General features: G+C 54.9%; 2 protein-coding genes across 2 annotated transcripts in view; one reads left to right on the top strand and one right to left on the bottom strand.

The window, feature by feature from the left end:
- The window catches only part of IFT140 (intraflagellar transport 140), an 89,509-nt gene that overhangs the window by 43,667 nt on the left and 18,328 nt on the right, over positions 1–27,514 (top strand). The window contains exon 18 of the mRNA XM_006100869.3: positions 2,495–2,694. Coding sequence (XP_006100931.1) covers positions 2,495–2,694 — 200 coding nt within the window. The remainder of the gene's footprint in view (positions 1–2,494; positions 2,695–27,514) is intronic.
- Positions 3,571–25,875, bottom strand: TMEM204 (transmembrane protein 204). The gene is made up of 3 exons (XM_006100868.3): positions 24,871–25,875; positions 19,721–19,876; positions 3,571–5,394 (listed from the first exon to the last, which is right to left on the bottom strand). Exons 1-3 carry the CDS (start codon positions 25,148–25,150, stop codon positions 5,150–5,152), a joined length of 681 nt encoding a protein of 226 aa, XP_006100930.1. The 5' UTR covers positions 25,151–25,875; the 3' UTR covers positions 3,571–5,149.

The raw sequence follows: 27,514 nt of genomic DNA, 5'->3' as shown, positions 1-27,514 counted from the left end.
TTTTCTGCTCTTGGACTTGAGAACTCAGAAAATTGTGGGAGACATTTGGATTCTTTCTATTGCCAATGTCTCCCCCCCCGCCCCCATTGTCTCACATTGTGGACTTTGGTTCCTCTCACACATTTATGCGTCTTTCTCTCATTTCTTGTCTTCTCTGTGCTACTCCCCTAGTTGTCCAAGAGAGGAGACGAGTGTGATGCAGTGTAAGATGACTCCCCACTTATCCTCTGTTACCTTAACGCTGCCCTTTTCTCAAGATCTTTCTTTATGTTGAGCTACACTTGTCTATGACAATACTTCCCACCTCACCTGCATGTCCTCTTTAATCAGATTTATCAAGGATATGACAGCGTATCAGCTCCCCATGTCACCACAGAGCACTTGTCCTGGCCAGACGTGGCATGAACAGGCTGTCACCTGATGTCTGCTTTACAGGAAATAGTTGACCTACATTTGCAATGTAGGAAGTCTTATTAATTTGACTTAAGGTGCTTGTGGTAAATGGCCATAAAGCAGTGGTTCTCAACCTTCTGGCCCTTTAAATACAGTGCCTCATGTTGTGACCCAACCATAAAATTATTTTTGTTGCGACTTCATAGCTAATGTTGCTACTGTTATGAATCGTAATGTAAATATCTGATATGCAGGATGGTCTTAGGCGACCCCTGTGAAAGGGTCGTTCGACCGCCAAAGGGGTCGCAACCCACAGGTTGAGAACCGCTGTCATAAAGCCTTGTATTTCTTTAAAAGCTGCTCTTTTTCTGATTACTGACCTGTGTTTATTTCCCTTGGCCACGTCCTGGAGGTTTCTGTCCCCACACCTGAGAGCCAACAGCCCTGGGCCCCCAGCTCCCTGTGTGGCCAGGGCAGGTGGTTGTCTCTCCTCGAGGAGCTGTAATGAGAGTGGGTGTAAATGCTGGGGCGGCGGCAGGCGAAACAGGGCCCTCAGATGCTCATGCTTCTGTGAGATTCCCGAGTGTGCTCCCAGGAGCAGGGCTCTGATGAGATCACAGCAGGGCTGATGGGCCTCAGGTCCTGCCCTGTGATTGTTAAACCATCGTGGTCAGCATTGCCAGTTGTTTGTTGTACATGCACATTTCCAAAGGTTCCCCGTTCCATGCAGAGTCAGCCCAAACCTCAGCCTCCTGCCCAGTGTGACCCAGCCTACAGATGGCCATGAACTCTGAATTTAAGCTGCCCTGGGTTGCCTCAGGGCCTTGGCTTATTATGCCCTGGTGCCTGGAAGGGTCTTGCCATCCACACCTCCTACCAGTGTCTCAAGGCCCCGGTCAAGCACCCCCTGAAGTTGGGGACCACAGATGAACCTGAGAAGCAGCAGTGAGATGGAAGGGCTGCTGGGAACTGAGCAGGTGGTGGAGGCTAGCCTTGCAGAAATCATGGAGTAGCACAAATTCAAGACCAGTGACGTGCAGGGGCACTGGTCCAGGAGGATGGATCATGACCCCGTTTTACACAGGGTAGCGTGTGTGTACATCAGAGAAACGGATCCTGCAGAGAGAAAGAAGCAGACAGTGGGGAAGCAGAGGGTGGTGTGTGGGGGCTGGAGGCTGGAGGAGACTGTGGGCATGCAGGCGAGAGCAGTGCCCAGCAGTCAGGAAGGAAGCCAATTGTTGGCAGAGCTGGTCCCCTCAGTCGGTTGTATTTCAAGGTGCCAGGTACACAAAGGCCTCAGGCAGCCACTATAACATGGAGCTCCTGCTCAGACATTCATTCTCTCCGCACACCTGTCTGGGGAGCTCTGCACTAGGTTGACATTTCTTCTGAGAAAAACCAGTGGAGGGCACTCCACTAATTCAGGTTATCATTTTGGAAAATTCCACCTGAAATCATGATGGCATTGTATCATCTTAAGACCTTGTGCACACGTGTACATGTCTGACTTGTTAGTAAAAATTTTCTAGTTTATGAAACAAAGCTGGTAGGTGGGGATTTTCGTGTGTGTGTGTGTGTGTGTGTGTGTCCTCACCTAAGGATATTTTTTTCCATTGATTTTTAGAGAGTGGAAGGGAGGGAAATAGGGAGGAGGAGAGAGAGAGACATTGATGTGAGAGAGACACATCAATTGGTTGCCTGTGGTTTGTGCCCAGACTGGGGCCGGGGATCAAACCTGCAACTCAGGAACGTGCCCTTGACCAGGAATCAAACCTGGCAATGCTCTAACCACTGAGCACACCAGCCAGGGCTGAGGATTTTCACAACTATTGTATAACTTTTGAAAAGTTGATATTAGGGAACCAGAGGTTGAAAAATGATTTCATGTGCATAGACTTGCCTTTGCTTATCTGCTGTCTGAAACCAGAGCCAAAAGCTCTGATTTCAAATGAGGACTGATTTTGTTGCATTTTTCAGGGCCTCCTGCTGACTATCCACATCTGTCTGCAGAGCGACCCCCGTAGCTGACATATGAGAGAGGCTTAGTGTAGACATTAGCTTTACATGAACTGACAGGTAATCAGCGCCTTTTCTCAATCAGCCAGGAGAAGCAGACAGAGACAACTGGGTGGATTCACAGCACAACCGCGTCCCCCAGATGGTGGGCAGGAGGCCCCTGCGAGATTTCGTGGGGCTGGAGGACTGCGACAAGGCCACCCGGAACGCCATGCTCAACTTCAGCTTCTTCATCGCCGTCGGAGACATGGACGAAGCTTTCAAATCTATCAAACTCATCAAAAGGTGAGGATTCGGTTCTCGGAGGTGTCGAAGGGATGTGTACACTCTTAGGGTACTTGCTCTCCCCTTCTAGATGAGAGTCTAAGGATCATTAAGTCTTCCCTGACTCTGTCATGCTGTATTCCCTGGTCTTTTCACTCAGTGAAACGCCGCTGCTCATGCAGGCACCAGGACACGCCTGGCATGTGCCGTAGAGCAGTGAGTTTTGGCGCAGCACAGCTGGGCGTAGGGAGCAGGTGAGGCTGGCTCTCAGCCTCTGCAATGTTTGAGCCTTTTGGGCTGTTATTTAGTTGTTTTGATTCATTTCATAGTGTTCTGGACACTTCCTAGTAGAAAGTTCTGCAGTTGCTAAATATTTGTAATACCTGTCCCTCTGGGAACAATTGCTACTAAACAAAAAAGATTTGATGATAAACACTCAAAACAGTACAGTGAAGATGCAATTAAAATTACTCTGAAAGAAGTCAATCAAAGCTGTCTAAAAGCAGCTTCCTCTCTGTTCCTGAGAGAATTCAGCAATTCTTCCCGGGGACATTTGACAGCTTTCAATCTCGAAAGGGTAGAAAAATTATTACAGGATGAAACTAAAGCGGGAAGAGAAAGATGGAAAATTAAGTTGCCTGGAACAAGCCTTCCTCATTGGCAGTGATGGTTTCTGTAACATGGATGCGCCTTTCAAATTAGTGTGTGACCCTGGTTGCTTGGCTTATTTCTAAAACAGGCCAAGCCTTGTTCCAGTTGGGAGGCCTTTTCAACACTGGCCATGTGGACAAGGGGACTCTTGTTGGAAGTGACCTAGAGTGGCTGGATGGCGTAGCTCAGCCTTTCTCTGCTCACTTTTCATTTAATATAAACACGATCACAGACTAGAATCAACCAGATGGCCAACTTTAAAACTTTAATGAACATTTATATAATCATATACATAATATTATTAAAATTATACATCTTAAATATTTCATTATTCTTTTTCAAAAACAATTATTTTTAGCATATGATTTGGGGGAAATCCATTGTCGGACAGAAGCTCAAAGGGAGGAAGCTCAAACCTAGATGTTCCCATGAGCGTACTGGTTGTGGGGCAGGCACCTGGCTGCTGCTACACCGACTGCTAGCTTTATTATAGATGATTAGGCCATGGATGCTTTTAAATCATCCTCAACTGCTTTATGACTGTTCGCATCCGCATACCCCAGATGGGGAGCAGGACCATTTGTTCTGACTATCCTGGAGCGATACAGTCTTTGAATTCCAGACTGGCCACCTCACTTGTCTGGAACGTTCAAAGCAACAAAGCTGAAAGTTTCTTGGGGTTGGAGGCTCAGCCAAGTGACAGCCGGGCCTTACCCTGGCTTTGCATGGCACCCACAGCGCCCAGGGTCAACTTCCTGGGCAGAGGATGGCCACAGCGATTCCACTTCCAGGTGGCATGAGCTCAAGCCGTGCAGCTATCAAAGGACGGTCCTTTAGATGTCGCCAGGCAGTCCTTGAGGATATGGGCCAGTTCTTTAATGTTTTCTGTTCAGCCTGGAGACTTACGGCCTGTTCACCTCTCACAGGTTTAAGAGCTGGGTGGTTTAGAATCCGTGTAGCATCGCGAAGGTATCGCCCACCAGGTGTTTGACTGAAGAGAGGCCAAAGGTTTTATGTGGGAGAAGTGGACCCCTCTCAGAATTTCTTTAAACAAATAGACGTTCCCCTCCGGCTCCACTAACTGTGCATCTGCCAACATATGACCACAGTATGCAGAGTCTGTAGGAGGGTGGGTGTCTGAGGCTCAGTTGACCAGAAATGAGAATAAGGACATGAGTCACCCGAAGTTTCACTCCCACCAGATCTTTAAAAATGTCTCAACCCTTCTCTTACTGCTAACCCACAAAAAACACATAAAACAGACCAAATTCCTTTTACCACGTGGCAGTGAAGGGAGATGCAACACACATTTTAGACAGCGGCAAGAGGTTTCCATTTTATTTTAACTTAGAAAAATAATCAGGCACAAACAGACATTACTAACTCCTTCCTGTCCTAAAGCCGTAACCATCTGATTATAGATTCTGAGCCCCTCGAGGAAAATACAGCCATTTCCAGAAAATCTCCCGGGATGTTCTGCTTCACCAAAGAAAGGCTGGCCGCGGTGCCCATCTCAGCAGGCACAGAATAAATTAACCCTAGACCAGGGCGCTGAGCAGGGCAGCTGCGCCCTCACGTGCATCTCGGGCTGACCGCCTTGCGACGTGCGTGAGCGTGAAGCCAGGTTGTGAGTGGGTCAGGGAGGCTGGCACAGACGATATATGGTCATATATTTATATAAACATAGTAAACATACCTGTGTATCGTACATATGCATATAGAAGAAACCATAGGAATCGCCGCCTCCACGCCGGCAGTCCCTTGGTTTCTAGACTGTTCCATTACAGTGGATAAAGTCCCAGGCAGGGCCCCTCCCTGGCAGCCGTCAGCACGGTGACTCCACATAGTCATTGTCTAGCCCCCGGCGAAACCGAGCCGTCAAGGAGCGGCTGATGACAATCACTCGGGGCGCCATGCAGTCCTCTCTCCTGTGAAGAATGTTCCAGATGAGCATGGCGGCTGCCAGGGTGGCCAGGAGGCAGGCGCCAATGTTCAGGTAGCAAGACCAGGACAGGCTGGTGTACGGGCCGATTCTGTAGAATGTCACCAGCCCAATGACCAGGATAAAACCTGTAAGTGAAAGACAGGCGTTGAGAAAGCCTTCCTCGGAGCCGGGGGAAGCCTGCCGACTCCCCTCTCGAGGCAGCTGTGCCTCTGCCCTGACCCTCCGCGCTCCCCGGGTGGGTGAGGAGCCCAGTTCCTGGCGCCGGCCTTCAGGGTGGAGGTGCTCCGCACTCGGCCCGCGTGGGTTTTTATGACCTCTGAGTCTGTAGCTGGAGGTGGGGGTGCAGTGTGCGCCCCGCTAAATCCTGCGCAGGATCCTTGCCCGGGGCTGGAAAGAAAGCAGTCTGGCCCCATGTGCGCTTCCTGGACCCTCCAGGGGTCAGGCTGCTCCTGAGCCGACCTCCCCATGAAGGTGGCACTGACCCTCGCTTTCCCTCACCCCAACAAACCCAGTGGTAACTGTGTAGGTGCTCTCTGACCTTTATAAACACTCCACTCGTTCAAAGTGAAAGCAACCCATTTTTCTAAATCTCATTCAGTAACAACTCTGATTGGTGTTTAACTCGGTCTGAATTCCTGTTCCTAAGCGTTTTCTTGTTCTTAGCATTTGCTTCTAAAGAAATAGAGATTTTCCTTCAGAACTCCAGGTGGCCTAGAGCTGCATGCTTAGGCAGGGGCAGAAGCTGAGATCGGAGATGTGTCCGAGTCTCCTGCTGGCGCCTTTGGCTTCTCCTCTTACTTCTAAATAGACGCAGCTTCTAAATAGACGCAGCTGGTTCTAGAATTTCCCTCTCTCCCATACCCCCTGCCCCCGGTTGCATTTGTTTAGAAGGGGAGGGGGCTGTGCTGGGACTGTGGCCAGAGTCTTCCACTGATGGCAGTTCCCACAGACTAGTTCACATTTATTTTTTGTTTTGTTTCATGTGGTGTTTTTTATGTATATACTAGAGGCCCAGCTCACAAAATTCGTGAGTGGGTACAGTCCCTAGGCCTGGCCTGCGATCAGGGCCATCTTCCCCAGCTGCCTGCTGCCAGCCCTGTCCCCCACCACCACCCACCCCCGGTTCTCCATTCACCATCAGGTGATCGAAGCCTGCCAGCTGGGGAAAGGGACCAAGAGGTGGTCAGTGCGCCTCATAGTGACTGGTCCAGCGGTCGTTCTGGTTGTTCCGCTGTTAGGGTAAATTTGCATATTACCCTTTTATTATATAGGATAGAGGCCTGGTGCATGGGTGGGGGATGGCTGGCCTGCCCTGAAGGGGGCCCTGGAGCGGGGTGGGGCCAGCCTGGGTGAGGGGCCGCAGGCAGTTTGCAGGCTGGCCACGCCCCCAGCTTTGTCAGGAAGGATGTCCAGAATGACGTCTGGAAGACATGTGGTCTATCTGGTCTAATTAGCATATTACCCTTTTATTAGTATATATATATATATATAATTTCAGAGAGGAAGGGGGAGAGAGAGAGAAACATTCATGATGAGAGAGAATCATTGACCGGCTGCCTCCTACACACCCCCTACTGGGGACCGAGCCTGCAACCCGGGCATGTGCCCTGACCAGGAATTTAACCGCAATCTCCTGGTTCATAGGTCAACGCTCAATCACTGAGCCACGCCGGCCAGGCCAGACTTGTTCACATTGAGTTCATAGCTAACACCACAGCATCGTTACTTTAATAATTTTATCTTTAAGGAGCTCCAGAGACTTGATTTTACTAATTCTTACAATAGGAAAGCCAGGACTTTCACCCAGAACTGATGTAATGGATTCAGCTCTGAATCCAGGCTAGAAACCCCGACACTGGGATGGAGGAGAGGCCACCACTGCTCTGCTACCGAGGAAGCTGGTCCTGTCCCTTCTTGTCCCCTGATATCGTCACACTTCTCAGTTGGGGGGAAAGGGGCTGAATGAGGCAGAGGAAACGAAGGAGGCTGTGGGGTTGAGCGGAGCCATGGCTAGCAAGAGTGAGGACAGAAGCAGAAGCAGAGCCCTGGGAGGCCCGGGGAGCCCCATCTTCTCCACCAGCACCCCACCCTCTGATGTGCTGACCTGAGGGCGTCTGTTTCTTGGAACCAAAATGCCTGACAAAGACATAGGCTCTGTGTAACCCAGCGTCGTCCAGATGGGACTGTGGCCCCTCTCAGGCCCGTCCACGCGCCCTGCCCTGTGCCCTGGCCAGGCTGCTGCTGCTGTGGTCCCTGCCGGCCCCGCACTGTGACGTCCACACGTCTGCTCCTGCTGGTCCCGCCCCGCGGCCTCCCCCTGCTTTTCCCCAGGAAACCGCGTCATGCACACCCAGCGTGGCGCGGAGCAGAGAACAGCTCGACGCCAGCTAATGGTCCTACTAACTCGGGGACACGTCCGTGCTGGGGTGCGGTGTGGGGGACAGGCTTGAATTTTCTAAAAACACGCAGATGTTCTCATCATCACGCACCTTCTAGAATGTATGAATTAGACATTCACCTACCTCAGCCGTGTCGGAAACAATGGTGACAGTGACTAATCTCTATTGTAATTCTTACAGTACTTTGTGGAGCTTTTTATACATGGAAAGCTTCTGGATACTTCCTTTCTGTTAAAAATAGCTAATTCTGTTTGTCATGCACACTGACAAAAAAACTCATTTCTCTCTCCCAGGGAAGGGTGCACCCTCTGCTCACGATTTTATGGCACCGAGTTTTGCATTAGCGCGGAAGGAACTGTGGCTGTTTTTTGTGTAATGAGAATGAAAATGCTTTATGTGTCCTCATTTTTACTGCCTTTGGGCATTTTTATCACCCAAGGGAGCTTGTTATGCCTGGTTTCAACAAGACTCGGAAGGATGGGGCAGGATGGGAGCTAGGGAGAGCGAGTTAGGATCCAGCTTATGCCTGAGATGAGAGGAGCCAGGCCCTGACTGAAGGGGGCTCCCAGCGAGGCCAGTGGGAGCCCGCAGGGAGGGCAGCGTTGACGACTTAGCTCGACCAGAAGGAATTTACCCCGAGCGCAGCAGCTGGTTTGTGTCAGTCACCCACCCGGAGGAGGGGTACTGACGCTTACCCTCTGCTGTGATCGAAACCCCTTCCTTTTTATTTATTTATTTTTAAATATATTTTTTGAAAAGAATTTCTTTAAAAATATATTTTTATTGATTTCAGAGAGGAAGGGAGAGGGAGGGAGAGATAGAAACATCAATGATGAGAGAGATTCATTGATAGGCTGCCTCCTGCACGCCCCCCAGGGAGGATCGAGCCCGCAACCCAGGCATGTGCCCTTGATCAGAATCAAACCCGGAACCCTTCAGTCTGCAGGCCGATGCTCTATCTACTGAGCAGAACTGGCTAGGGTTATTTTTAAATATTTTTTAATTGATTTCAGAAAGGAAGGAAGAGGGAGAGAGAGATAGAAACATCAATGATGAGAGAGAATCATCGATCAGCTGCCTCCTGCACACCCCCTATTGGAGATCAAGCCCACAACCCAGGCATGTGCCCTGACCTGGAATCGAACCGTGACCTCCTAGTTCACAGGTCAACGCCCAACCACTGAGCCATGATGGCTGGCTGTTTCTCCCTTTTTAAACTAAGCTTCTTTTCGTGTTGTGTGTGTTATAAGAATGTTTTAAATCTGTCACGTGGCTTCGGCTGCAGTTCTACCGCATCATTGGTCCTAACAGAACAGTGTGAAGGAATTGGGCCTCTCTTGTCTCCAGGGCAACCCCCTCTCCCAGCTCAGTTACCTGTCTTGAGGTTGGTGTACATCGCTGATGAACACAGAGAGTGGACCTTGAATTTCGTTGTAAGACATTTCCGTGGAGACTGGCGAATTATGAGAGCTGGATGGAAAGAGGTGACCCTAATCTAGAAAGGAGTAGAAGGCACTCACTCACCAGATTGGCAGAAGTAGAAAGGGAGGAAGCACAAGTGTCGGCCCAGGTTCGAGGCAGAGGGTCCCACCTCACTGAGTGGGAGCTCAGGACAGCATGGTGTTGCCCTCCTAGGGTTACACCGGAGTGAAACTCCTGCTCATCCAGGAAACGACTGTGCCCCAAAGGTGCAATGTCTGAAACTCGTGTCCACGGACACAGTGAGCTCTGGGCCGCCGGGACAGGAAAGGGGCAGGCGCACGGCTGCGTGGGCAGCACTGCGCTGGGTGGGCTGCAGAAACAGTGGTGCGAGAGGACGTCCCAGGGACACAGCTCAGTCACATGGGCATGGTTCCCACCGGCTCAGCCGCCAGGCTGCTCTTTAAGAAAACCTGACGAGGGAATAAAAGTATAAAACCCCCGGGAGCCCTGGCCGGGTGGCTCAGTCGGTTGGAGCGTCGTCTCGTACCAAAAGGTTGCAGATTCAATTCCCGGTCAGGGCACATGCCTAGGTGGCAGGTTTGAGCCCTGGTTGGGGCATGTATGGGAGGCCCCTGATTGCTGTTTCTCTCTCTCTCTCTCTCTCTCTCTCTCTCTCTCTAATTATCAATTAAAAACAATAAAAATATCCTTGGGTGAGGATTTAAAAAACACAGGGAGTGGCCGACACAAGTACAGGACAGCGGTTACCTCCCGGGGGAGAGAGGGCTCAACGGGAAGGACACCCAGGGCTTCTCGGTGTTCACGTCAGCGTGTCTTTAGCAGGACACACACGTTTCACTGAGTTCTCTGCATACATATTTCACAATAAGACATTTAGAATATCTTAGAAGTGCATGTCATTTTAGATTCTTTAATTAAGCACTTCCTGCAGTCCGTCCTGACACTGGCAGTCAGCCTCTGCTTTCGCCTGTGTAGTCGGTTCTGTAGCAGATATTGATGCATTTACACGCTTCTCCTCCAAGCGCACCGTCAGCTCTGGAAGACACGCATCATGTGCCCCCCATGCACAGGTGCCCTGTGGCAGCTGTTGCCCTCGGACGTACCTCAGCCTGGCCCGGGCCCGCCTCAAATCTCCTCCCCCTCTCTTGTGGCTGCCCTGTCTCTGTCACTCTGTAGCCACATTGGTGCCTCTCCGTGCCTCTGAGATGCCAAGTTCCACCTCCAGGCCTTTCCTGGTGCTGCCATCCCTGTGTTTCAAGAGCCCTGGCGGGAGGGTTGCCTTCTATCATCTGGTCCCTGGTCCCTCAGCACTCCGCTTAAGCTCACAGCACGGTGCCTCCTCCAGCTGTTGTCCCTGCAGCTGGAGTGCGGCCCATCCATTCGTCTCGGCCTCTCAGAGAGTCACCCAGTTTGAGACAAATGCAAGGAGATCCCCTAATGCAGAGTAGAATGTAGTGTGGTCACTGGGAAAGAAGACGTGATGAATAGCAGCTTCCGTAGCAAGTCCTCTAAGCTTCTTTATCTCTTTTGTTTTACTACGTTAATTTATTACTAAAGAAATTATTACTATTGTAACTAATTTTGCCATCTTGAATGAAGGCTCTTCTGAGCTTAATGACTCCCACCTGTCAGAGGGACAGGACCCCGGTCCCCACAACTGAGTAGATGCCACTGAGCGTGGAGCCCGGGCTGCTGTGCCGGCCCCTGGCGTTGGTTACCGTACGGCACGTTCGGCAGACCTACTGAGATCCCACTCGTGTGTGCTGGGGGCGGGGGGCGGGGGGCGGGGGTTGCTAAGGCTCGGTGGACTTGTCCTTGGGGACCTGGCATTCTTCTTGGGGAGATAAAGATGAAATTAGTCACTGTAGCGTCCGCCCTGTGAAAGAGACGTTCAGAGCGTGCGGTGGGAGTGAGGGGCCAGCACTCCAGCAGTGAGCCGGGACGGTGGCTGGGCGAGCCCTCCCAGAGAGCACTCAGGCGAGGCCTGTGACACCAGGAGACCAGCATGTGGAGAGAGAGCGCACTCTGAGCTCCAAGTGGTGAAAATACTAACCCATTGAGCACTGCGGGGGCGGAGCGGCCACTGACTTCTAACCCCTGGCAGTGCCAGGGCACCGTCCCAGCACTGAGTGGCAAGACTCGGACGCTGTCCCGTGCCCACACTCAAATTTCCCAGCAGCTCAGGCTACTCAACTGTACTGTTACTTCTTTTCTTAAGATCACTATTGTATTTTGAAAGTAGGGTAGGCTGTGATTTTTAAAAATATACGGAGTATATATTTTTTATTGATTTCAGAGAGGAAGAGAAAGGGAGAGAAACATCAGTGATGAGAGAGAATCACTGATCGGCTGCCTCCTACTGGGGATTGAGCCCACAACCCGGGCATGTGCCCTGACTGGGAATCGAACCAGTGACCTCTTGGTTCCTGGGTCGACGCTCAACCACTGAGCAACACCCAGCTGGGCTAGGCTGTGATTTTGTAACCACTGGAATCTGTTTATTATTTCCTCTCTGTGTTTAGCTATGTTGCCTACAAGGTACACAAACTGCAGTTTCAAAGTGTGTCTGGTTTTCCCATTACAAGATGAAAGAACGTTCAGGGTATGGATAATTGATTCAAGAAGTGTCAATTTGCCTTGGCCGGTGGTTCAGTGGTTAGGGCACTGGCCCACACACCACAGGGTCACAGCTCGATTCCCAGTCAAGGGCACATTCCTGGGTTGCCGGTTCAGCCCCTAGCCCTGGTTGGGGCGTGTGCAGGAGGCAACCAAAGTCAATGGGAGTATCCTCGGGTGAGGATTAACAAAAGAAAAAAGAAGTGTACATTCACCTGTTCACAGACACCCTGGGTGTCACCACCTCATCCTGAAAACACGAGCAGGAAAGTGATAAAGATGGCAGGGCAGGGGCAATGCACGGCCTGACAAATGGCGTTTGTACAGAGTGAAAATGGACGAGCGGTGCCTCCTATATTTCATCATTTTTCTTGAAAACCTGAAAGTCCAGCCGTGAGCAGCACTGGCTGTTTCCAGCACAGGTGTGGGTGTCTCACTTCCCAGCTGGTGTAACTCAGAGGTGAAGTAGAAAGGGAGAGTTATCACATTTACACGACTTATTCTGTGTAAAGATCAGTTTTGGCTTTTGCATTTTTTTTAATGCAGCATATAGTCAAAGAAGGGGTTGGCTTCCCTCACACTAAAAAACACATTTAGAAAAACCCTCCTCTGCACCAGGAAGGTGCAAAGAACCTTCTGAAACAGCGGGCCCGGGGGCTGTGCTGCGGGAAGAGCCCAGGCCCCACGGCGGCTGCGTGGCTGCGTGGCAGGGCTGGTGCAGTGACACTCGCACCCGCCTCGTCCAGGGGCAGCTGCTAGACCAGCGCTGTGTGTCACGACCCCTTTGGGGGTCAAACGACCCTTTCACAGGGGTCAACTAAGACCATCGGAAAACACATATATATTTACATATTGTTTTTGTGATTAATCACTATGCTTTAATTATGTTCAATTTGTAACAATGCAAATACATCCTGCATATCAGATATTTACATTATGATTCATAACGGTAGCAAAATTACAGTTATGAAGTAGCAACAAAAATAATTTTATGGTTGGGGGTCACCACAACATGAGGGTCGCAGCATTAGGGAGGTTGAGAACCACTGTGCTAGACAGTGTCCGCTGGGTCCAGGCGTTAACAGTCGCCCAGCCCCGCCCGAGCCAATGCGGGCTATGGGCACTGAGCAGACACAGGCAGCGTGGGATCTTCTGTGGGTGCCACGTGTCAGCAGTGAAAAGCCACAGAGACACGGAAAGGCAGAGCATGTGGGCTCCCTGTGCGCCTCCAGCCTCAGCCCAGAGGCCGGGGAGTCCCCTGTACAGACGTCCTTCTGAAATCAAACTAGCCTCTTACTTTCATCGAGCTCTGGCTGAGGGGGAGCGCGGTGTTGAGGCGCTAGGTATGGGGCTGTGCTGGTCAACCTCAGATTTTCTGTTTCTGTTACAGCCTGATGTAGAGACCCCCTCTCTCCTCAGAGTTGTCCCTGGAAAGACTTTGCAGTGATGTTCATGTTTGTCCAGAACCAAATCAAAGGGGAGAGTTTGAGCAAACACACCAAATTCTGCACATGGAGTTGGTTCCCTCCTCGTGGATTTCTGTTTGCGAAGGCAGCAGCCCCTTCCTGTGAGCCGGCCTCACGGTGGGCAGTGTGATTCACACTCAGCCTGCAGAGCGCCCTTCCCTTTCTCTTCCTTCCTGCCCGCTTCCTCGGGCGGCGGTGTCTGTCATGGGGCCTTCCTCTTGAGTGACGGTCAGCACATGCAGGTGGCAGAAGTGGAAGCCCGCGGGGCTGACCTGCCTCAGTGTGCACGGCAGCCGAACTGGCAGAGCAGGCACCTGTGACGGAGCTGGCGCGAGGCTTGGAGAGAGAGTATTTACAGAGCAAACCAGCTAGTTAATGGACCCACTCAGGCACAGCTGTGGTTGGGTTCTTCCTACACTGTGAGCAGAAAGGCAGTGGCTGTCCAGTGTTTCTCCCTAGAGCAGTGGTTCTCAACCTTCTGGCCCTTTAAATACAGTTCCTCGTGTTGTGACCCAACCATAAAACTATTCTCGTTGCTACTTCATAACTGTAATGTTGCTACTGTTATGAATCGTCATGTAAATATCTGATATGCAGGATGGTCTTAGGCGACCCCTGTGAAAGGGTCGTTCGACCGCCAAAGGGGTCGCGCCCCACAGGTTGAGAACCGCTGCCCTAGAGGGAGGGATTCTGGAGAAAGGACAGACTAAAGATGGTACAATTGATATGATCAGACACATCCGTAGGAGCCGGCGCTCAGAGCAGCATGGAGGAAAGGGAGAAGAAGGAGAAATGAGAGGTGCAGTGGGGATGTAGGCTGGGCCATGGGACACAGAGGCAGAAGATAGAAATTTATCCAGACCAAGCAAAACCTCATATTGTCCTATGAGAAGGTCCCTGAGCCTAAGAAAACAGCAGAATTCCCACCAGCTCCTGAGATGCCAAGACAATTACCATTGATCACCTCAACTGACCTTAGAGGACTGATAAGATCAGCATTCTCAGGGGCGGGGTAAGGGGCTCCTTGTGTGTTTATAGGTTTTGCCATCAGGAGAAAACCTCTAATTATTTCCAGAAATGGAAAGAGGAAACCAGCAGACATGAGTCCATGTGAGGCTTTTAACGTGGCTTTTGACCAGGTTCCACAGTAAACTCTCTTAGTCATCCTGCTCAAGCTTTCGAGGAGGGGACTGGCCGAGGCCAGAGAAAGAGTGCAGCCCCGAGCTGGCGCCAGAGGTGGTCACGCGAGGACTGATGTCCCGGCTGCAGTGCGCGTGTGCAGGGAAGAGCTCAGTGTGCAGATGGCACTGAACTCTCTACGGTGCCAGTCTTTGGAAATTGGGGTGCAAGTGGCCCAAAACAGATAAGTGCTGGTCCCCGTCTTTGGGAGAAAAGCACGAGGGTTTGGGGCTGCTGGGCAGCTGCATAGAGGAGATGAGGAGCTGTTGGGGAATGTTCCAAGGAGCCCCCAAGGCCATTGTGAAGGCAGCTCAGAACGAGACATGGAACAGCCGGCCTCTGCAAAGATGGATGGTGTGGCACGGACACATTTGTACTTGACCTGCATCATTTCATTGTGGTTATTGCACTTTGAGGAAAATGATAAGTTGCAGCGGTTCTCAACCTGTGGGTCGCGACCCCTTTGGGGGTCGAACGACCCTTTCACAGGGGTCGCCTAAGACCATCGGAAAACACATATATAATTACATATTGTTTTTGTGATTAATCACTATGCTTTAATTATGTTCAATTTCTAACAATGAAATTGGGGGTCACCACAACATGAGGAACTGTCTTAAAGGGTCGCGGCATTAGGAAGGTTGAGAACCACTGATTAGAGGAAGGTCCAGGGCCACTCATGTGATTGACAAGGAGGCCAGACTGAAACTTCTGCCGAGATGGAGGGTGAGGGCTACTTATGATGAGAGTTGATAAATCATAAACTAGGAATAATATCAAATATTAGAATAAGAAACCCATGGATGCCTGAGAAGAAACCCTGCAATAAATGTGTGGCTAGTGGACCTGCAGCCACTGTCTAAAGGCAGATGGCTTGGTAGAAGCCCCACTTTGGGACATTGCGAAGGGTACTGTGTTTTTATCATAAAGTGTCTGGGTGTCACAGGCATGGATGCGTGCAGCCCGGGACACTGTTTCTCGGGTCCTTGATGCGGCGGTGCTAGGGAATTTTTTCACGTATATACCGGCATTTTCCAAAACAGATCAGAGGTGGCATATGTACAGGCTTGAATGAGCAGTGGGGGTGAGAGAGGAGGGCTTAGGGGAGGGAGTACATGAGACGCCTGGTCTTTGGGTCCCCCATTGCATGACCCCATCTTGTCATCAGGCAAGACTGGCTCCCAAGACGAGGGGGATGGCCTGCTAGCCCAGGGCTCTCAGTAGTGGGGTGCACAGTCCTCCACCCCAGGGGGAGCACCAACAGGCACTGACGAAGGATGGCGAGCCGTGGGGGACACCCACTATGGTTCCAGATCGAGCATGTGCAGCCACAAGGCTCTCAGGCTGGGACTCCGATAGACAGTGCACTGCCCCGGAGGCTCAGCGGTGGCCAAGGAGTTACCCTTCAAAGACGCAACTTGACCCAAGTACAGAGCCCTGAATAACCACGACATCATTCGTCCCACCTGAAAACGCCAGCGAGGGCCACACGTGGCAGTCAGTCCTGCGTAGCCAACAGTGAGGGCCGCTGCAGGAGGGTCACACTTAGGACATTTCCAAGCCCCCGCAGCATTCTGCCCAGGACAGTCAGCCCGTGGCGTGGGCTGAGGGCGCACTGGGGGGCTCCGGCTCTCGCAGCGAGCTCGGGGGAGCCCTAAGTCCTGACAGAGCACGGAGGCTGTGCCTGGGGACTGGAGCGTCTCCGTGTGGTGGTGTCCAGCAGGGCCGTAGTGGGAAGTCAGAATGCCGACAGCAGCAAGCACAGCTGAAGACGGTCTGCAGGCCTGTGGTCGGGTGCCACATCCAGAGCCAGGCAGCCTGCTGGCGCCCACTCTCCCCACACGCCCTGGGAAAGCCACTGCTCTCCGAACCCTGAGGGCCCACGGCTGAGCTGCTGCAGCCTGTGCCCCGGCTCTACCTTCTGCTCCAGGATCGGACACAAGTGGTCAGCATCTGCGCTTATCCGAGTCTGGGAAAGACCTTCCACCTCTCGTAGGTGGCGCCCTCTGACCCCTGCTCTGACTGCCTTTCTGCGTACATCAGTGAGACCACAGACACGAAGAAACAGAGAAGCAGCGAGAGGAGGAACCAGGAGGGTCAAGGAGAAAGGAAGTGTGTGGAGTGAGTCAGATCGAATTCGGCTCATGCCTGTGTGAGGCCGTGGGACAGAGCACTTATGCCCGCAAGGCAGGGCCCATGCGTCGCAGCTGCTGGCTCGGGGGCTGGGATGGCCCAAGGGCCCCACCCTGCAGGAGCCTCTGCCGTCATCAGAAGATGAGGGGCACGTGGTGGCAGCCTCACTGTTCGTCGCCTCCAGAGAGGCCTCTACGCTCTGAAGTGGATACCAGCAGACTGAGTGGTGGGAGGAAGAGAGAGGGTGCCTGACCGTTGGTGTCTGTCATGTACTGGTTACAACAGGAAGAGCGGGGAGGAGGGAGTGGCCGGGGACAGTGCAGAGCCCCTCCATGGTGGCTGCACCCTCCTGCCCCCGACTTCCAGGGGCTGTTAGAGACCCAGCGGGGCCTGGGCTCGTGTCTAACATGCAGAGTGCTTTCCACAGGGAAAATGCAGGCTTTTCACAGCATATTCAGCTCATGGGGTGGGGGTGGAATAGGGGACAGAAAGGAATTTTTTTCACCTTTAAGGTCAATTAAAATTACACTTGGAAAATTCTGCAAAGAACGTAGACACTTGCATGCGGCGGCCTGAACATGATAGAGCAAACCGGGTGAAATGGCTGCTATTTCCTAGGTTTTGATCCATGGAAATGGCCGTTTTGTAGGGTCCCCAGTGTGACCTGGCCCTTTGGAGCCGCAGCTCTGAGGGGCTGAGACTGTCCTTGTACAGACGCAGGCCAGGCACCGTGTAAGCGTGGGTTGTGCCCAGAAACGACTGGGAATGAATGAGCAAGTGGGCAGATACCCATCGCGGGCGGCAGGGCCCGGGCGCCCTCCTGGCAGCGTGTGCCGCCTCTGCCCGGGCCCAGCTGTTGCCGGCCCCCAGCTTCGCCATGTGCTTTCCCTTCCTCGTTCCTCCCCTGCCCACCCTCTGGCCCGGGCACTGGGGACTCAAGGTTGGCTTGCGTAACAGGTACTAGCAGGCATTTCCCCCTCCTGGGACAGGATATCCTGGCGCCCTTCAGTCTCCCCCTGGCTGTTTAAAACAGACCGGAGCACAGGAAAAAACCTAACTCTAAAATTAGCAGCGCGATAGAAGAAAGGCACATAGCTGCGTTCTGTACTGTTTGTCAATGAAACAAGTCTAAACAGGGCCAAATGCATTTCCTTTTTGGGCAAAACAGACCCGTGGGGAGCAGCGGGCAGACACCAAGGGGAGAGGCCGCCTGTGTCCGAAACAGCGCCGGCTGCCGCCCGGTGCTCCTGGCTTTTTCCATCCGCCGCTGCCTGACTTTTCGGTAGAGCCCCGTCCGGCCTGCCCAGAGGGCGTGCTGGCCTGGAAATGCTTAGGAGAGGAGCACATGTCCCTGCCCCCCACCAGCGCAGCCCCCACCCCCGGACCTTTGGCAGCCCTCCCACTGCCAGGGCTGCTGCAAGACAACTCGATTTTAGCTCGTGGGGCTCCCCCCGCCCTTTGAGATTTTAAAAAATGTTACTTGTAAATAACACTATCTTGTTCTAAAATAAGAGTTTGCAGGAAGTAAGATGTCAGTTTCACACCAAACCCACAATATTTCTCCTAATATTTCTAAATAAATGTTTCAAAGAAATTCTTGAGAAACAGTGCAGGGAGTGATTTGATGATCCTGCTAAGAGTTATTTTCAGATCAGGAAATGTTACTTCCATTTCCTCCATGCCACTAAAATGTCTGTTTTTAATCTAGCTTTTCCAATCACGATTCGAAATCTTCCACTTCCTTCTTGAAGGGATGGAATTTCAGATAGCCCCACGTGATAGACACGGGTTGATTCACTGAGGCGAGAAACCAGTTCTGTTTCACAGCCCTCGGGTTAGCAGAGGGCAAATGGGTGCTTTTCCTGAATCACTCGGAATGTCTGGGTTTTCACCCACAGTCATGGAGGAGGGGGTGGGGGAGGGGGACAGAGTGGTCAGAGATCCGTCCTCCTGCCTCATTAATTCTCAGAATCAGTCCAGTCGGGGGCAGACTTCCTCCCTGCTTTGCAGTTGGGTAAACTGAGGTGTGGATTGGGTCACATGGATAGTAACTGATAGAGCCAAGGTGCAGTCCAGTCCCCTTCGAGCCAAACCCCGCGCTCTCCTCCGGTCGGCCCTCAGCTGCCCCTGCTGCGTCCAGCCTGGGGCAGGGACCTGCTCAGGACCACACCGCCTCCCATTCACGGCGCAGGAGGCCCTTCCCATTCACACCCAGGCACTTCCCGCACACGGACACCTGCCGGCCTCAGCCTCCTGCTGGGAATTGTTCTCCAGAAGGATGGGGCTGGGACCCGTTATTCCTAGAATGATTCACTTCGGACTTCCCAGCGTTCCTTCCACTGGGCTCGCTGGAACTGCACCTTCAACACTGGGACAAGCTGCCATTCTCCGCCAAGCACGTCAGCTACTAGTGTCTCCTGCCCTGGCCACTTCGTCAGCCTCTTCCCCCTGGGACCACGGGCCGAACTTTTCCCCGGTAGGTAGCGGAAAGCCTGAACATCCCAGGTTTCCACGGTGGTTAACCCCGAGCCAGCAAGAAGGAGCAGAGGCCGAGAGAAACCAGCAGAGCGGCCCCTCACGGTGCCTCCACGGCCACCAAGGCACCTCGGAGCAATTCCACCATTGACACCACCGCTCGCACCCGAGACCACAAGGTGTGCTCATGCCCAGCCCCAGTTCACCCTCCAGCCACCCCCCGGGGCTGTGGCGGCTTCCAAGTTGTTCCAGAGGCTCCCTCCCTGGTGGCTCTGGTCCTGGCTGCCCTGCGGAAAAGCGGGGCTGCCTCCCCCCGCCAGGCATAGGCTCAGATGGCACTCGCCCCCCTCAGATGGCAGGCTGCTGCACCCCTCCTCCGGCTGCTGCACCCTCAGGAGGGCATGAACCCAGGCCACCGCCACACGGGCCGCAGGGGGCAGAGAAAGTGCTAGATGCCGAAGACTGGAAGCCAGCACGTCATCCCCGAGTCAGCACCTTGTCTCAAAATGGAAAAGGGCCGAGGGCCACGCTGAGATACAAAACCACTGCTGCTCGGATCCTCGCGAGCCCCACCCCGTGTGCACGTTCCTCCGTGTGCACCCTGTTGCTCCTGCCCACAGGGACGGGTGGGGCAGGAGGGTGACCCAGGGGGCCGCTGTGGCATTAGGAGGCCACAATGGGCCTTCCAGCCCCAACAGAAGCTGCCGCTGCTTTGCCCCTCGGGGCCCAGGGGTACTTACTCGCCAGCTGGAACGCAGCAGCCATGGCCTCCTCCCAGCACTGGGAATCCGGCGACATGAGGGGCAGGCCCGTCAGTCCCAGGATGAAAGTGAGCTGGCCCGCAGCAAGGGCCACCGTGGCAACCAGGTTGCAGGCTCGCATCATGTCGAACTGCACTGGAGGGGCCGAGAGGAAAGAAGGCAGGTGGTCAGCACAGGCGGGCGGCTCAGGGCTGGGTCTCTCTCTCCTCCTGGGGCTCATCCCTCTGTCTGCACTGACAGCCTCACTGAGCTCCCTCTGCCCCCCAACCCAGGCTCCATGTACTCTGCTCCCCCACCCGCACCCAGTCCAGGAGTGGGGTGCACGGGACATACACACAGGGCAGAGAAAGCACAGAGCAGTGCTGTGGGCGACCCGCAAGGGCCAGGGGCAGGGGCATCAGGTCCCTTCCCGGCGGCCCTTCTGGGCAGTTAAGGTGGCCACCACAGAGCCAAGTGAGGTCTGTCAGCCTCCGGGGCCCCCCGCCCCCCGCTCATGTCAGGCAGTGAGGGTTTCTGTGGCTCCCTGTCCCTGCCCGGCAACAGTCACAGTTAGGCTTGTGCGGCCTGAGTGGAGTGGAGGTGCTGTGCCGCTTCCCGCCATGGAGCGTGCGCTCCTCCTCCCCATTGTGTCTCAGCTGCTTCCTTCTTGCCATCCATCTGTCATCCTCAGCCTGCAGGGTTTCCCCTTCCCCGTCCCAGGCCTCCTCCCAGTGCCCGTTCTGGCCTGGGGGTGGCACCACTGGCTCTGAGGCCAGATGGATGCCAGAGGACAGTAGCAGAGGCCCCGCTTCTGGGAAGTAAGAGCAGATTCTAGGAGATCCCAGAGCCGAGGGCCAAGTGGAGAGAGAGAGAGAGAGAGAGAGAGAGAGAGAGAGAGAGAGAGAGAATGCCACTAGATGCCTGAGCGCTGTGGGTCCTGCTCTCTCAATCGCTTTTCTGCAGGCACAGCCCCTACCCAGGTGGGCTGTACTTCCCCATGATTGAGCTCACAATCTGTAGTCTTCAGAGCAATCACAGAAACAACTGCCATCACTGGAAGCCCTTCACAGGGCCAGGAGGCAGGGGTTGGGCGAGGTTGGGGAGCCCCAGGGTGCCAGCAGGGCCAGGCCTGGTGTGGCGGTGGGTCCAGGGCTGGGAGGAAGGAGCAGACACGGGGCAGAGGGAGGCCGCAGTGCTCTGAGCCTTAGCACAGGGGCGTGTGCTCGCCGGGGTCTGCGATTTCCTCCCCTCCCCCAAGGCTGAGGCTGGGGCTCCTGCCTTCTTCTTCACACTGATTTTTCTTTGCAGTTATTTTTACCATTTATATGACTGTACAGAGGCTCTGCTTCTCTAAAAGATGTAGAATTTAGGGGGTGGAAGTGACCTCATAGATGAGGGTGTTAGACATGACGGAGGTTAACAGCCAGACCCAGAGAAGTCCGTCCGGTTTCCCAGGCTCGGCCTTGCAGGTGAGGAAAGACTTGAATGAATTGCTGGCTGAGGAGGGGAGTGGCCTGGGGTGGACACGAGCACCAGGGGAGCACGTGTTGGTGCGGTGAGACCACATGACCGAGGCTGGGAGAGCCAGGAGCTCAGCACCAGGGACCCTGGCCGATCCCTCCCCGTGTTCCGCCTGCTGCCCTGCCCACCCGGGCATCCAGCCTCGTCCTTCCTAGCAGCTCTGTGTGCACAGCCCTGCGCTGCACACCCAGCAGTGGCTCCAGGTGGCGTCCCCAAGCTCACAAGCCACCACCGAGGCCCTGCCCAAGTCCTGGAGGATCCATATTGCAGATGTCCAGAGGCTGTAAAGGCTGGAACGTGACGCTCAGGGACTCGCCATGCTGCCTGAGGAGACTCCTCTCTGAGCCGTACTCCCTTCCCTCGGAGGCTGGCACCCACCACGCCCGGGCGTTCTACAGGTTCTAACACTGCCTATGTCATAGCCTGGGCAGCAGGACCTGAAATTTTTTTAATATAGTTTTATTGATTTTAGAGAGAGTGGAAAGGAGAAAGAGAAACACTGATGTGAGAATGAAACATTGCTCAGCTGCCAACTGCACTTCCCACCACCACCACCAACAGGGATCAAGCCTGAAACCCAGGCCTGCGCCCTAACTGGGAATCGAACCAGCAACCTCCTGGTGCACAGGACGATGCTCAACCAAAGGGGCCACACCAGCCCGAGCCAGTGCCTGGCTGTTAAGGAGCCCAATGTGAATGTGGCACGGATGTCATCTGGCCGGGCAGCATGTGGTACACCCCCCGTCCACCTACATTTCCAGGGAGACGCAGGCCCCCCACCTGGGCCCGGAGAGCATCAAATCGCCAATGGGCAGGGCATGTACCCAGGATTTAATTATGTTTATTCATGATACATCTCCTTCAGAAAAAAAGCATCAGGTGCCTGACAGGATGCATGAAATAGGGAAAGATGAAAAATGACGGAGAAAACGGGACCAGAGTAAGACTGACACCAGAGTTCGGTTGTGAGATCTCTTTGGGAGCCGAAGGGGGCCCTCAAGTCTCCCATGTTCCCCCCAAACCTCACAGCAAGGAAAAAGCCACCTGGTCAGTAATAAAAGTCAGGATCGCTGCGTCCCGCCCAGCAAGCATCCTCAAGGCGGCCCACTGGATCTGAGGGCAGCTGGAGGACCTGGACTGGCTGATCCCTGTGCCCCTGCCCAGTTTGCTCAGCACACCCAGCAGCACAAAATCCCTGACCAAAGTCGAGTTATGTCTTCTCCAGATGTTTGCCATAGGGCGTCGCCAGGACCGCTGGCTCAGAACTGGCCGGAGCCTCCTGCTGTCCCTAACCGCTGCCCTCGCTGCCTGCGCAAGGTCTGGGATCTCTAGGGCGGCCTGGCTCTCTGGGCGAAGCAGGACCAGTGATGTGTGACCGGGGACATGCGTGTCCCCTTGGCGTCCCTAGATGGGTCCTCGGGATTGAACTGTGCACCAGACAGCAGCTCCGCAACCCAGACCCCACCGCCCCGTCACGGACGCACGGGATCATTTGACAGCGACAACTGGCCGGTGTGGAGGTGTTCATGCAGAGGCAGCAGGCATCGTCCAAGCACTCCCTGCTTCTTCCTCCCAGTCTCTGTGCCCAGCTAGGTTGTGGGCACAGCGTGGGCTGGGTTGTTCATAAGAGCGAATGGGACTGGGCACTGGCTTGATTTAAGGTGGTGGGGGAAGCCCCGGCTCCGGGCCACCAGGGCCAGGATGCCGGCTTGCTGCTCCCTGTTCATGTCACAGGGACCTGGTGTGAAGTGGGCTCACTTTGCTCAATTCAGTGTTGCTCAAGAGAAGCTTCTGTAGACATTTCCCTTGTTCTGGGTAAATATTTGATGCTCAGAGATCCGTTAAGGGTAGCTGCCACAGGCACCATAGTAATGGCGGGAGGATATTTTAAAAGTTGGTCAGGCCCTGGCCAGTGTGGCCCGGTGGTTAGAGTATCAGCCCGCATACTGAAGGGTCCCAGGTTCAATTCCCAGTCAAGGACACGTACCTGGGGTGCATGCGGGAGGCAACCAGTTGATGCGTCTCTCTCACATCGATGTTTCTTTCTCTCTCTCCCCACCCCCTCCTTCCCTTCCACTCTCAATAAAAAAATCAATGGGAAAAATATCCTCAGGTGAGGATTAACGGAAAAAAGTTGGTCAGGGAGCTTAGCAGGTAGTCTGGGACGGACAGCAAACCAGGGCGGGTGAGTGGGGCTGCTCAGGACACGTGGCAGGGCAGGAGGGAAGCGCAGCGTGGGCTGGCTGTGTGGGGGTCAGGAGGACCCCTGTGTGTCCTCCTGGCCTGAGGTGACCAGTCCTTAGCATGGGGACAGAGGGAGTGGACACACAGGGAGGGCACCTGGTCAGCGGGGGGGACCGTGGCAGGAGTCCTTGAGGCCCAGGGCTCCCCCTCCCATGCTGGGCCACTGGCTTTCGTTGCTCCTCAGGACAGTCCCCTACCAGAAGGATCGTTCTCGACCAGCCAGTTACAGACACCCCAGTCCATCTGCATCTGTCCAGTTCCCCACAGGCCCCTGAGTCCTGAGAGCTCATAGAAAAGTCTGAAGTCATTCGTGCACTTGGTCTATTAAAGAGACGTTTCACTCCCTACTTGCCAGGCAGATAGCCACCTTTCGGACAGACACCCCCTCAGGCTGTGGTGTGGGACTCTGAGTAGACAGAGTGGGTTGCATGCCCCCAGGAACCTCGGCTGAGCCCATGCTTCCTGCAGCCTCCGGTTTTTGCCTATGAAATGGGACGACATCCCCCCCCCCCGCCCCGGGCTCCCTCACAGGCCGGGGTTCCGAGCCCACACAGCGGGCACATCACATGTTTGCGTTGCTTGAAGACTTTGGGGACACCCTCAACAGCATCTAGCGGAGGCCCAGCTGCAGTCTCGTGTGTGTCACATTTCCTTAAAGACACGCTTGGTCCTCAGAAGGGATGACACCCACCTGCAACTTAGACCCTCTCCGTCACTGGGAGACTTTGCCCATCAGCCACCACGGCTGCGTAGGTGAACCCTTCCCTCTGGGACACGCAAACCGGACCCTACTTTCAAAGTCAGGTTCCCAGCTTCCCGAGCAGGGACAGACCCAGCGCTCCGTGTGGCCAGCCAGGGCCCGCGATGCCACGGAGGGGCAGGGGGGCCGGGCGCTGCAGCCGGCCGGTGTCCCACCCACAGTCAGCCCTGCTGGGTCTCCCCTGGGCTGCCTACCGCCGTCGCCACCCTGACGACTGTGGAATGAAGTCAGAACTCAGCCATGTGTTCTTAAGCTTCTTTGTTTATTTTTCTCGTTAACCATCTTAATTTCCACCAGGAGAAAAAAATGTGTGTTTCTTGGTTTGGTTAATGCATTTGCTCTTTAGCGTGTGTACGCCCGAGAAAAGCCCTCTGCTGCGTGAGGAGAACTCTGTCGTGAAGGACAGAGGCAGGCTTGAGCCGAGGAGGACTGAAGTGTGCCTGTGACTTGCCAGGGGAGGGTGGGCACGGAGCTCGGGGGCCCCCCTGGTTCCCCAAGAGCCAGCGCTGCCCCTCAGACCAAAGCACCCCTCACCCGTCAGCAAACACTCCACCCACGTCGTCTGCATGCCTCGCAGGGCCAGGGGCCCTACCGCCCTAAAGGAGACAGAAAAGCGAGCACTTACGTTTGACGGTGCCTCTGGACTCCTGGAAGCCTGCGGCCTCAGAGCCCCAGCCCAGGGCCTCGCACTCCCTTGTGTCCGCCTGTCCGGGCCTGGCCCCGGGGCTCGGCCCTCCCCGGGCCCTGTCCACCAGCCAGCAGGACCTCCAGAGCCCCACGCTTCGCTTGCGCCCGTCCTCCAGCGTCTGATACACCCAGTTGGGGGTGAAGGCTGCCGCATTATTGAGGATGAGAGAGACCAGGGCCACCAGCACGGCGGTGGCCACCAGTTTCTGGACAGTCATCACTGACGGCTGGTGCCAACCGCTTGTGGAGAAAGTCCCGGTCCTGGTCAGCTGCTGTGGCCTGGGAGAACCAAGACGCGCTAGGGGCGGCTAGAGGACATCACCGTTCATTCTTGGAGGGTTGGGAAGGCCCGTGCAACAGGTGCCGGTGAGCCCACCTCACGGTCCTCCTTACCCGCCTTCCTGCACCTGGAGCAGGGGCAGACCTGCTCTGCAGGTGACTGCGTGGCCCATCCCGAGAAGGAAGCAGGGCACCAGCGAGAGCCCAGAGTCCTGAATGCGCCGTCGTCCTGGGAAGCGGAGGCCCAGGGAGACTGGCAGCCTCTTGTCCCCCACGCGGGAGAACAGAGAGTAACTGCGGAGGAGAGACAGGCGGCAGCGTGGTGTCAGCCGGCCTCACTCCTTACAACCAGCTGCGCTCCGAGCACAGCCCGTGCGGTAGGCAGGCTCTGAGCAGGGCCGCAGGGAGCAGTGCGGGTTCAGCAGCCTCTGTGCTGCCTGAGCCCCTGCCTGGTGCCTCCAACACGAAACGGCTGGTCTTGGAAAGCAGAGAGCTTGCTGTGGGGAAGTATGTGTGTGTGTCTGTGTGTGTGTGTGCGCGCGCGCGCGCGCACGCGTGCATTTTCCCTCTGTGTCTCAGCAGAGAGGAAATGGTTGTTTTTGAGGCTGTTTTTGGTGAGCTGGAGGGCGTAGCCAACTGCAACAAATAGCTGCCTGTGCAGCAGCCAGACACTAACAGGATGTGTTTCCTGATAGGAAAGGCAGGGGGGCCTTCTGAAGTCCTGCTCCATGACCCTCCTCCCCGGCTCCTCCCCATCTTCCTTTCCAAAAGGGAGGGCTGGGGTGCTGGCCCAGAACAGACCCACCGGCCCACCTGTCCGTCTGGGCCGTGGCCAGCCTGGCACTCGGGTGCTGCCCACAGCGCTCCAGGCCATCTCCCGTGCTGGGTCTGGGACAGCGGCAGGAAGGTCAGGGCAGGCAGCACGCTGGTGACCAGTCGCCCACCCAGCCCTCCGTTGTTCCTCAGCACAGAGGTACTGCCAGCCCACAGAGTGCCAGGGCCGCCCTTGTCCCAGGGCCATGCAGGTGGAGGAGGGAAACGCTCAGAGGGGAGAGCAGCAGAGGAGGGCCGGGCGTGGTAGAGGGCCCCCTGAGACGGGCCTTCGTGTCCCAGCTCAGACCCACTTACTGCCTAGATCTGGCGGGTCAGGGACCCCCTTGGAGAACTACCAGACCAGGGCCTCATCCTTGAGATATGAGAAAGAAGGTGGCGCTCTGGACATTCCGCACAGGGCACCCAGCGAGGCCTGAAGGGGACTGCATGTGGGGTCTGGCCTGGGCTGTTTGCTGCTGACGGGAATGTCAGTCTGCACAGCGGATAAGGGACCAGGCCCGTCACGGTGGTGTGTGCTGGACCTCGAGCTGAGCCGTCAGCTGCTGGGGCTTCCACAGGCCTTCATCTGCTCTGCTCAAACCCCTCCGGACCGCAGACCAACACAGCGGGAGGTTCTGTCCCACCACCTCGGAGACCCCGCCCAGCGCAGGGCAGTCAGCCAGCCGAGGCCCCAGAGCAGCTGTATGAGCGAGTCGGCAGCATGGTCCGTGGGCCTTTGCCGACACCGTGAAACCCCTGAGCTCCAGGTAGTACAGCACGTGCCTTGACTGTTTGCCGTCTTCACGCGCTGCCCCAAGGTGTAGGGACCAGCACCCTCACAGGAGAGAAAGTTGGGGCTCAGAGAGGTCACAGAGATGATGCGATGACCTCAGCGGGGGTCAGCTGGCCTGGTCTCCCCAGTCCTCACCTTTCACCTCCCCACTTCTGGAGCTCCGGAGAGTTCCCAGCCGTGGAAGCCCTGGCCCTGGGTGCTTTCCGTCCCAGGTGTGCTCTGGCCCCCTGGGTGCCGCATAGGGCCTGTGGGTGCCGCGCACAGGGTGAGGCTGCCCACGCCACTAAGTCTGCATTCCTGAAAGGCAGGGTGTCTTTGGAGAATCTGGGTCTCAAGAAACGTCTGTCCAAATTCTCTGAGGAATTTGACCTATTTTAGGCTTTTCTCCACTTTCCATGGCCTGTGCCAGGAGCAAAGCTGCTGTTCCCACCCCCCTCCCTGTGGTCCTGCCTCTCGGTTCCCGGGACTGGATGGGGGAGGGCCTGACGGTTTTGTCTGCCCTCATTCCCACAGGCAGCCCGTTCTCTCAGGAGGCCTTGAGTGCACAGAGCAGCAGATGGAGGCCTTGGAAAGGCAGTTTTCCCGAGAATCAACTCCCCTCCTTGTGGATGTAAATCACGGATTCTTAACGAGTCTTTAAAGGGCTCGTTTCTGACAAAAAGCAGCACATGGTCTCAGAAACAAAGCTCTGGCTCTG

This window comes from Myotis lucifugus, unplaced genomic scaffold (assembly GCF_000147115.1).
Source record: "Myotis lucifugus unplaced genomic scaffold, Myoluc2.0 scaffold_332, whole genome shotgun sequence".
NCBI classification, from domain to species: Eukaryota; Metazoa; Chordata; class Mammalia; order Chiroptera; family Vespertilionidae; genus Myotis; species Myotis lucifugus.
Note: the sequence above shows the minus strand (reverse complement) of the source record. Positions and strands in the feature narration are given on the sequence as shown.

Bases quoted from the DNA above. Each gene is read 5' to 3' on its own strand.
- TMEM204 (XM_006100868.3), bottom strand. From the start codon at position 25,150: ATGACTGTCCAGAAACTGGTGGCCACCGCCGTGCTGGTGGCCCTGGTC. The intron at 19,877-24,870 runs GTAAGTGCTCGC...CGGCCCCTCCAG, and splicing joins GTCCAGAGGCACCGTCAAAC to TGCAGTTCGACATGATGCGA. The intron at 5,395-19,720 runs GTAAGTACCCCT...TTTCACTTACAG, and splicing joins TGCTGCGTTCCAGCTGGCGA to GTTTTATCCTGGTCATTGGG.